At 37.5% G+C, this 11,698-nt stretch overlaps 1 protein-coding gene across 2 annotated transcripts in view; it reads left to right on the forward strand.

The window, feature by feature from the left end:
- Positions 1–6,747, forward strand: part of SMTN (smoothelin) — a 51,888-nt gene extending 45,141 nt beyond the window's left edge. Inside the window, exons 14-20 of one of the 2 annotated variants that reach the window (XM_053468544.1) lie at positions 514–576; positions 921–981; positions 1,119–1,289; positions 1,833–1,956; positions 2,084–2,235; positions 4,301–4,471; positions 6,043–6,207. In XM_053468544.1, coding sequence (XP_053324519.1) covers positions 514–576; positions 921–981; positions 1,119–1,289; positions 1,833–1,956; positions 2,084–2,235; positions 4,301–4,445 — 716 coding nt within the window. In that variant the 3' untranslated portion in view covers positions 4,446–4,471; positions 6,043–6,207. Of the gene's footprint in view, positions 1–513; positions 577–920; positions 982–1,118; positions 1,290–1,832; positions 1,957–2,083; positions 2,236–4,300; positions 4,472–6,042 lie in introns of both variants that reach the window. The other variant, XM_053468543.1, reaches the window with a different exon arrangement.
- Positions 6,748–11,698: the final 4,951 nt, after the last annotated feature.

An 11,698-nucleotide genomic window follows, 5' to 3' on the forward strand; every position in this document is an offset into this window, starting at 1 on the left:
CACATGGACAGTAGTGCTGCCAGTTTGATTGACACTCTACCTCTGGGGGGGGAGGGGTAAAAGTTGAGGTGTATACACATAAGTGTGTGATACATAAGCATAAATGCATATGTGAACAGAGACATTGAGCACATAACTGATGTTCAGGATTATATTTTTGGGTGCATCTTCGATTAAGTGTTCATTATATTTTCTTGGTATTCATATGCACCACATATCATTCATTTTACACAAGCACCATCAAATCGTGAGTAGATTACTCATTTGTGTAAATATTGTGTAATAATTCCATATGTAATATAAATTGCTGGAAAAATAGAAAAGCACAATGTTTTGTACACATCTGTAATGATACCTCTTCATGTGCCCTAAAAGAGGGAGCTTGTGATAATGTGCAATTGTTCTTCTGATAGCTGCATTAACTTTTTCAGGGAATCTATTGACATGTTGCCAAACCAGCTGATGACTTGTAGGTTGAAGTTTCCTTTTAATGTATGTGTTTGCTTTATGTAGATGATGGAAGCAAAACCTCCAGGACAACCACAGTGGAAGCCAGTTACATGAAACGATCAGAGAGTAAGTAAAAGTCACCTAATCTTTTTTTTATTTTTTTTATTATTTTTATTTTTTTTCTTTTCTTTTTTTTACACTTTAGCATGTGAATATTCAGAATTTTTCATCATAAACACTTCAAACTGGTTTTCTGCAATTAATGAGGCAAGATTTTATTTGACTAAAAACATTTCTCAGACTGACATTTTTAATGCCTTTGCAAAAATTTCTGATGTGGAAAATGGTTAAAAGGCAATAAAATCAGCAGTCTTAGAAATACGTTTTTAGTCAATTTTTGGAACATCACCTTTCAGTCATAATGATTAGAAAAATAGTGTCTTATTTTGATAATATGATTACCTTTACAGATGGTGGCACCATAGTTCAGACAAAATCCTCCTTCAGCTCCACTTCCAAGAAAGTTGGCAGGTAAGGCTGTTGATACTCATTCATAATCATAGACTATAATCTATATTTCATGAGGTATGAAATGATTTTTAAATGGTTTTAAAAGAAAATCGAGTGCAGCCTGTTGCTCATGCATTCTTGAATATTATTCCTCTTAGTATTTTCGACAGAGAAGACGATGGGCAGTCCAGAGCCAATAGCGTGACTGCAATGGAGAGACTGCAGGCAGAAAGGAAGAAAGAGCTCATGAAGGCCCAGAGCCTCCCTAAAACACCCGCTACACAGTCTCGCAAAGCCATGATTGAGAAGCTAGAGAAAGAGAGTGGCAGGTAGAGGTTATATAGGTTGTCCGGAGCATGGTTTTTGTGTCTATTTGCCATGGACATGAGTTGGTTTGTTTAGACTGAATATAAAATCGCACAGATTAAAAACACCATCATCGTTGATGATGCATCTTACATGATCTTTTTTTTGTTCATTTTTTTTTGTACCTTCACGTCGCAGGATGTCATTTTGCTGTCTCTTGTGTTTGTGCTGCATACATTTTAATTTTTTACAGTGTACTTGATTATATACAAAATATTTGTTCTCTGATTTTAATGTAGCAAGTCATGTAGACCATCCTTTTTTAGGAATTTAAGGGAAATGTGTTTTGCTATATTTGTGTTCAAAAATGTTATTGGAGAAATGAGGAAACATGCTTTGCATGTCTACATCAGATTTTTTGGGGCATCCATCTTCAGAAGAAAGTGATTCCTTAAGTAATAGTAGATCAGTGCAGGCATCTTCAGATTTTAGTAGATATGACCTTTCTGTTTGTGGTCTTTCTAACTATCTATCCACATGATGACGCTTTCTCTCTCTTCCAACAGCTCCTCCAGTCCAGCCTTTGCCAAGGTAGCCACACCACGTTCATCAGCTTTTGGTGTTCCCAATGCTAACAGCATCAAGCAAATGTTGTTAGACTGGTGCAAAGCTAAGACACGTGGTTATGAGGTGGGTTTATTTGAATGTCCATCACAGCAGCTTCAAGGGTGCTTAGGCTATGACGTCTTATAGACATACACTTGTGATTTATTTCTTTTTTATTCCCTTTTTTTTTTTTTTTTTTTTTACACTTTAGCATGTGAATATTCAGAATTTTTCATCAAGCTGGAGTGATGGAATGGCATTCTGTGCCTTGGTGCATAATTTCTTCCCAGATGCATTTGACTACAGCCAGCTCATCCCGCAGAATCGGAGGCAGAATTTTGACCTGGCCTTCTCTGCTGCAGAGTATGTATTACTACATGTTTTTGGCAGGAATTTTTAACAGTTGTGAGGATGTATAAGTATGCCTATATGTATGTATATATATGTGTGTGTGTGTGTATAGTTATATTTAGACTAAATGTAAGTTAAATAGTTGACCTATAGTTTAGCATTTGTGCCAGTGCATTGATTAGTAATATGACTTGCCAAGCAAGGATGTGTGTCTCAACCACTAAAACAGCAGAACACGTTGCTGGGCTGTACAGTTGCCAGTTTGTGACATAGAACATTTATATTAACGACGTTAAGAATGATGTCACTTAAAAAGACTGTTTATATTGTTGGATTTTCCAACTTGCTGTGCTTTCTGCAGATTTCTTTTCCATGCTGTCATCTCTGGTTTACTGATCAAAATCTATCATATTCTGTTCATGCAGACAACGTAAATACTTTGCTTTCCTTTGTTTTCTCAAGCTTTTCCCCCTCAAAGTGATTGCTCTTAAAATTGGATTGGAACGGACACTTTTTGGGGGAAGAAATGTTAGTTCCCTGGGTCGTAACTGGTTTGCTTCCTGAACCACCTCCTGTGGTCAAACATTCGTAGCATGTTTCCCACATGACCTATGCAGTTTGATTGGCATTTGTCACTTATGCATGCAACTCGGCTTTGCTCTTTGCCTGTGATTCATTCTTTGTCACTGCTCTGCAACTATTTTTAATACACTTAAACAGCGCACAGATGTATAACTCCTTTCTCAGTTTATCAGAATTGTCAGGAAACATCAATGCAATCATATATTGCTTATAAATACATAACCAATAAGTACCATATTTCCACATTTCCAAATAGGTACTAACAGTAATGAAACTGTTTTATTCTTGAAAATTGATCTGGTTGAACTTATGTTTTTAACTCCTTAATGACAAAGCCCGTACATGTACGGGCTCAAAATGCATTGTTTTCAATGGGTTTAGGGACCGCCCATTGTCCTTAAGGGGCTAAGAATAAAATGGTCACTTTCAATTGTACCAGTGCTCCTAAAACATCATTTGAAAAACTATTGAGTTTTGAGTTGGACTAATGAGTCCAAATTATAGAATCAAATGCAGAGCTCCTGCTCAATACACCCAAAACCCATATCTCTCAATGTTTTGGGACCACTGGTGTATATGCATGCCATATATGATTCCATCATGCATCTAAAAAATCACACGCATGTTCTCCCTGAGACTATCCAATTAAGCACCTACTTAGCTTAAACTGCTGTAAAAGGCCAGAAGAGAAGGAAAATCCAATGTTAGCTGATATTTTATTTACTGGATGTTTGAGCATGTTCAGATGAATGTGAGTGACATACCACATGTATACATTTATCCCTCTGTGCAATGTAGTAGCTGGCAGTCAGAGGGCTTTCTGATTAACCAATTTAACTGATTTTGCTATTTCTTTGATTAGCATAATGCTTACATAAAGTCATTACGTTAAAATCTGTACATGAAATAATGACATGAGCACACCGAGTCTCAAAGTTCCTATTTATTTCATTTTAATTCATTCCCAATTGTTATTGTCAATAAAAGTTGTTTGTCTGGGATGGAGGAGAACTAAGCTGACTTTGTCATTGAGGAGCAATGATGTTTACCCCGCTAGGTGCATAAAAAGCTGCTCTGCATTGAGAGGTCTTAGTTTAGCGATGGTGGTCATATCTGCCACCAATTACATACAGATCTTATGCTGCAGCTCTTAAACACAACATCAGTCTTCCCTTTACTCTTTTGCTTTGTACCTCACATGGATTGTTTCTTCACACACCACCTTTTCTCACCCCACCTCATTTTCCACCAACCGCATCCCCCCATGTTAAAGGTCTGTTTGTTACCACGGTGGATTTCTGTGTTCTCCACATCCACTCCTGAAACACGCACAGCATGATTTATTCATGGTTATGCCACCAGAATGTTAAAGCCACTGATGAATGTCTCACTTGTATTTTTCTTTCTCCCCCCCCATCTTTTCCCCACCGGGCTGTGTTCACTGGCTCCCCCACTGTCCTTCCACCTCCTCTTCTTCTCATCCGTCCACACCTAGGAAGCACGCAGACTGTCCACAGTTACTTGACGCAGAGGATATGGTCCGCATGCGAGAGCCAGACTGGAAGTGTGTTTACACCTACATCCAGGAGTTCTACCGCTGCCTGGTGCAGAAGGGGATGGTAAAAACCAAAAAGTCCTAGGACTTTAACCAGCTTAAACTTTTATGGTGAGAACACGATGTATCTGCTCCCGGGAGGGCAGGCCTACTCAATAGTAAGGAGGTCGAGCTGAAATGTCTCTGGCATAGCAAAGACATCCGTGGTCTTGCATAACATTGTTTGCCTTATGGTGGTTGTTGCACTTAACCTTTCCTGAAAATTGCAAACTTTTGCATGACTTTAAATGGCTTCTTAAAAAATTATATAGAATTTTTCAAGTTCTTCAGATGGTTTTGTATTTAGTTCTATAATTCTGTCAAGACTTTGGGGTTTCTTCATTAAACATTTAATCTCTGTGACTTTTAACCATGCATGAAAGGAGAAGCAACTGTGAGTATCTCTCGTCTCTGCATAGTGAATAGTTTAATCTGACGGGTCACTTTAAACACTGTCTATGCGTTACTGAGCACTATCTCACCCCTTCTGCAGGAGAAACTAACCAGGAGTGTCCCTTTTATAATGCATAAAGAAAAACTCATACAGTTCTGTATGCTAAATAAAACCCTGCTTACCGAATGAAATAAACAGTTTGCATGTATACAATAGAGCCAGCAATGTCAACTTTCTATTTGGCATTGTTTTCACATTTTCACGACAGTTTCGATATTTTAAGCACCCGTTATTTTTGTAGTCGCTTATGTCTACAGTAATGCAATAGTTAAACGTTTTGGCTTCCGAAAGAAAAAAAAATCTGTTTAAAAATGGCTTGCGTGTTCCGCAGGCAGTGTGTTATATCTCGAGGACTGTCATGTACTTATATGGCGTGGACAGTGGGGGAAATTTTCTTAAGATATATAAACCAATTGATGGAAATTGTGAGTCATTATGCCTGTATATGTATACTGGTGAAGGTTAGGCTAATCCCAGGGGTAGGCTTTCTGTATCAGGTGCCCAAAATCGTGCTGGCCAGAGGGCCATCATAACGAGAGAGCATCTCCATGCCTTGTCATCTGAAAAAAATGCTGCAGAGTACTTCTGTGTGAATTGCGCCATAGCACCTTTTTGCCTTTGTCCTTCCAAGATTAACAATCTCTTCAACTAGCTGACATGCCATTGTCATGGATCGATGCCTGCTGTTTCATTTATATAAATATATTATGATTTTGGCTATTACTGCAGTTTTAATTCTCCAGTTCTAGGAGAGAAACAAGGTGCCATTAAACTCATACTAAAAATATAGAAGGTCTATGCTGAAGCCTTTTAGGGCAAACATGTTTAATGTCTAAAATCCAATCTTTATTATAAATATCTATTTGCCCGTCTTCATGTTGAACGAAACATTTTAGTCTGTCCTGGCTGAGCAAAATACAGGCAGCCTAAAGCCTTAGACCTAACATTAAGTATGTTCAGGCCTGTTGCCCGGTCATTTTGAATAAATTCTTTAAAATTTTAGTTTGTCCTTGTGTCAAGCAGCATCACTTTGTTTAGCTATATTCAATCCTTGTTCTTTCTAATCAATATTTTAAAACTGTTCAATTTTTATTTCCCCCCATTCTTTTTTGGCTATTAACTTGCCTTTATTACCCATGTATTTTTTCTAATAGCAGTCTGACCTTTTTATTATTTTTGTGTTAAACAGGATGCTGGTGGATTGTGTCCCCTTGGTGGAGGTTGAGGACATGATGATCATGGGAAAGAGGCCGGATTCCAAGTGCGTCTTCACCTACGTCCAGTCCTTATACAACCACCTGAGGCGGCACGAAATGCGTCTACGCAACAAAGAATTTTAATTAAAAAATGTTTTTGTTTTTTTTTAAAAAATCCTCCTTCCCTCAGGTTTACCCTGGCACAGCACAACACTGTCTGGCAGTACCTCAAAACATTTCAATTTATACACCACCGGAGATCGTCACTTTCAGCAAAAAGTTGTGGTGCTGTTTACCACAAAGTTTACTGACTGTATATTTTATTGTTCTTTTGTTGATTGTCTCCCGCACTGTAACTTTTGCTCTTCTGCAGGTCCTACAATGTCCTGCTGTGCAGTGTGTTGAAGGTCCTGCTGTAGAGGAAAGGTTTTTGGTTCTAGTCTAGTGCTGTGCCGGTGCAATCCTGTCACTGCCTCAAATGCCTTCTCCCCCTTCCCACAGAATTAATATATTTAGATATTATTATTAAATAGCACCACATAAGCGCTGGGCCTTTAAAATGTCACAGACACAAGCTTTATGACAGACAGCTGTAGAAGTTGACCGTTTCACTTCCAGAACTGCATCGGTGCTTCAGTCGTCTAAAACAAAGCTTTTTTTTTGCAATATATTTTAAAAGAAAATGTAACTAAAAATAAGACTGGTTTATTTGTTCTTTCAAAGCATAGTCTCTCATTTCACTATTTTATATTGTGCAGTTACACTTGCGTGAAGTTTTATTAACAAAATCACCAAACACCGGCGCAAGAAACTGAATACATATGACTTTCACAAAATCTCAATTTATATTGTGACCTTGTTATGCAGATTATGGCCTCAAAATGTACATTTCTGATAATGGCTTCCCATCATTACTAATAGCAAAATCTGGTACTCTGTCTTAGTCAGTTCACTTTTAAAAATATACATATATTATTTAATCTGTATTTTTTTGTAAACTAATTTTAGTAAAATATTGTTCCCTTCCTAAAGTAAGTTTTTCAGTGTAATTTAATACTTTACAGTGTCCATGACACTGCTGAGTCCAAAACTGGTCAAGGTTTCAAGCTAGTTTTTATTAATAAGGGCTGCTTGTCATCAAACTGATGTGAATCGCATTTTGCCATACCATACATTCATGGACGTTGGTACAATTAAGTTTAACGTTCTCATTAATGGGTGCAGTGTATTTTAATCAGGGTAAGTGCAGCTCAAACAAAACTTCTGTGGTGGCAAATATGAACAATTGGGCCCATCTAGTCTATTTATTCCCAATGGAAGACTTGGGTTTTAATCAGTCCTTGATCTTGTTTAAATTCTGATCAAAGGCTATTTTATATATCTACCACCTACATCTAAATCTATGACCCTCTAGTTTTAGACTGTGACCTCATAGTCTCGTCCTTTGGAATAAACTTCTCCTCTGTTCTTTGTTGAATCCATGTAAGTATTTTTAATGTTTCTATCACATCTCCTCTTTTCTCTTTTTTCCTCCAAGCCATACATATTGAGCTCCCTTAATCTGTCATAATTTCTATCCTGCAAACCATTTACCATTTTCGTGGCCCTCTGAACTCCAAAATGTCTACTCTCTAGAGATGGGGTCTCCATAACTGTACACAATACCCTAAGTGAGGTATGACTGGAGTTCTGTAAAGTGGCAGAATCACCTCCCTCTTCCTGCTACTAATGCCTTTTGCTATACACCACCAGCACCTTGCTTGTTTTTTGTGATGCTTTATTGCATTACCTGCTTATTGTTTAGCCCTAAAATAATTACTCGCAAGTCTCTCTCTTCTGTTGTCACTGACAGAACAGTGTCTCCAATGCTATATGCGGCTTTGGGATTTTTATGTCCCAAGTGCATTATTTTATACTTCTCAACATTAAATTGCAGCTGCCACATGCGAACATTTTAATTTACATCAATTAACCCAAAGATCTATATGTTAAATGGATTGCAAATTAAAAAGGAAATGTGCTCTTGTGCATGTAGTAAGATTTTTCTTTAGCATGTATAAATGTAAGTGCTTGCACACATTCGTATAATTAGTAAGTTCACTAAACTGAGTTTGTCAGAGAGATGAGGTCAAACAACTAGTCTCCCACATTACCTTTGCTCCATGCAGGACCAACTCAACCTTTTTTTGCAGTAGATGCTCACTGGAGTTTGCCCTTGATGATACAAAATGATATAAGGGATGTGAAATAAGACTGACATGGTATTGAAATTAATTGTTGTACGTTTCAAATAGAATGTGGACATCACTGCTCTAGCTGTATCTGGTTTCATTCAAGATCAGAATGTTGACATTTGTGTGCCTTTTTGTCTAGAAACGTAAAAATTTTAAATATCTTCAGTCCTACTGCAGGCTCCCTCTTTTTGCGAATAGACTTTACTATACCACAATACCAAGCCATGTGATGCATACAAAAAATATATTGTCACTGGATTGCAAGCAAGTGGGGAAAATACTTTGACCTATCTTACAAATTATTCATAGCATGAAGAATAATTACTTTTCTGGTCTAAAAAGCATATGGCAGATTCTGTTTAGTCATATTGTTCACTTGATCTTAACATTTTGCTATATTTTTTTAAGCAGGATCTATAGATGGCGTTTATATTTTTTAAATCTGACAGTTTGAAGCTGTTTAAGCTATATGTTTGATGTTAACTTCCCCATAACCACCAGCCAGGTGTAGTCCTACGGGAGGACAGTGAAGCAAAAACATAACATAATATGTAGCCCAATGTGTCCATGCAGGCCTAGTACCATATCATGAACATGGTCCTCTTCGATAAAGACTCACATTGAGACTACCTGACCTCTATGCTCTGAGGTGCTTCATTATATGCTCCAGTAACCAGACATGCAAACCTTTTTTAATGTGAAACCTACTCATTGACTAATATTTTGCCGTACCTTTTTTAAAAATAAATAAATAAAATATATATATATATTTATTTCATTGGTACAATATTAGGTTGCCATGCAAGATTTTTACCCTTAACATCACCTTTCAAAACTGGTTTCAGCAGTGCTACAGGATAAAGATTTACACCCTTTTTATGTTTCAAGACTTCTTGACGACAACACACACACCCACACCAAAATATATTTTCACTGCCAACCTTTCCTTCCTGGGTTTTATTGTCCTTTTAGAATATGCACTTGAACTTCAAGGTCCAGTTCAAGGTCAAATGTTTTGTCCACAACCCACGATACAACTGAACAAGTGTATGTGGGTATTTACATGTGTTGACATGCACCCTTGAACATTACCTTGTATTAATCCATGTGCATTGGAAATTCATCCATCCTTGATCATTTCTGTGACCGTTTTGATAACTGCTTCTGACTGTATACGTATGACTACTTGTTTCTATGTCTGTGGGTTTAAAAAAAAAAAAAACAGATGTGTTTTTATTCTGATGGCACAACATTGAGTGGGTGCTCTGATGACAATTCTCGTCAAGCTGGGAGTAAATCTTTTACTTCTGTCATGTACATGTTAGCCTTTTCACTGCTAGAAGGCTGTTTGCCACAATGCTTTGCTGGGCTGCTTACTAACATAAAACTGAGGGAGATGGTGCTCACAGTTCTACCTGATGGGAACAGAAAGCTTTGATTACTCTTCAGACACAGCTTTTGTTTACCAATATTTTTATACACCAGCGTGTGCTGTCATTTTAATAAAGGTTATATTAACTTACTTGTGTTCTCATTTTGTTTCATTTGCTTTGATGTTCCAATAACGGAGTTAGAAACTAAACTTTGTGCATATACCATAAGGTGCTGGTCTAGGATGGATACATGAGAATGCTGATTTAAATTATTTCCCATGAAAAGTCTTATATAAATCCTGCATCACATAAAGCATACCAACATTAGGATGTACTATTACATTCTATGAAAAATGACCCAAAAGGTTGCTAGGATGTAATACCTCCAAAGGATTTTGCATCAGCTAATCTGTGTGCAGTTTGGGCACCAGTTACACGTAACTGTTTGAATTCCGCATGCACTAATCTTGTGTATTCGTTTTTTTTCAAATGTAGCCAGGGGTGTTTTTATCCGTTAAATATTACACTATACAATCTGTGTATGTACTGTGCGTGTGCCTATCACTAATTGACAGCCTTGATATATATATATATAAGCAAATAATGTTGTGAGACATTGTAATTATTGGCACCCATTCAGTCAGTACTTTGTGCTACCTCCCTTTGCCAAGGTAACATCTGAGTGTTCTTTAACCTCATCGGGCGTTATAGGAGAATGCATGGCAAGGGATCTGAGACCATTCCTCGAAACAGAATCTTTCCAGATCCTTCAAGGTTGACGCTAGTGGACTCTCCAGTTCACTCCAAAGGTTTCCTGTGGCGTTTAAGTTGGGGGACTAGGATGCCCATGGTAATGTTTATGATCATTGTCCTGCTGGAAGATACAACCATGGCCCATTTTAAGTTTTCTGGCACAGAATGTCAGGTGCTTGTTTAATATATTGATATTTGATAGGATACATGGCATCAAGTCCGCCTCAAAACATAAGAGCCACTGCTGTAGGCATGAGGTACTTTACCATATGGCTACCTCTGTGTGCCCCAAACCCACCTTTTGTTTATTGCCAAAAAGCTCTCAGCCCAAAAACCTGACCCATTTGAAGACTTTTGAGTTCTTGTTTTTGGATGAGAGTAGAGGCTTTTTTTCTTGAAACCTTTCCAAACAGCTTGTGGTGATTTAGGTGACAGATTTTTGGAGACTTCCTGACCCCAAGACACAACTAACTTCTGCAATTCTCTAGCTGTGATCCTTGGACATTTTTTTGGCCATCCTCTTCAGGTGCGTTGAGACAATATAGACACACATCCTTCTCCAGGTTGATCTATAGCGTTTCCAGTTGACTAGAACTTCTTAACCCCTTAAGGACCAGGCTTATTTTTTCTTTTTGTACCCTTTGGGACCGAGGCTGTTTTAACACTTTTGTGGTGCTTTTGTTCAGCTGTCATTTTGTCCTCACCCATTTAGTGTACCCACACAAGTTATATATTTTTTTTCAGGACAAGATGGGGTTTCTTCAGATCATATCTTATTTACTATTTAAAAAATATTTTTAAAACATGGTGAAAATTTGAACCTTTTTATGATTTTTATTTGAAAAATCTTTTACTCGCTTACAAAAGAAAGTAAAAAAAAACTAGCTAAATAGATTCAATTTGTCCTGAGTTTAGAAATACCCAATGTTTTTATGTTTTTTTTGTAAGTTATAGGGCAATAAGTACAAGTAGCGTTTTATGATTTCCAAGCCTTTTTTCCCCCAAATCTGGTCATTCTGCCTCCATCTCCACTTTGGAACATCTTTGATGGGGATAAATTGTGTTAACAGGCTTCAAAACCATGAAAATGAAAATTTCAAATGGTGGTACTAAAGATGGGGTGGTGCTCCAGTAGGAGCGGATGGAAGTTTTTTTTTTTTTTTTTTTTTTTTTATATAATTCCCACTAGCATAGTTAATGCCCAGAATTTAAGAAATGCTGGCATGTGAATCAGGGTCAGGGCTAGCAGCACGGCACTGCTGGGCATAGATGTTGGATTGGACATTGTC

The sequence above is a fragment of the Spea bombifrons genome, chromosome 1 (assembly GCF_027358695.1).
Source record: "Spea bombifrons isolate aSpeBom1 chromosome 1, aSpeBom1.2.pri, whole genome shotgun sequence".
NCBI classification, from domain to species: domain Eukaryota; kingdom Metazoa; phylum Chordata; class Amphibia; order Anura; family Pelobatidae; genus Spea; species Spea bombifrons.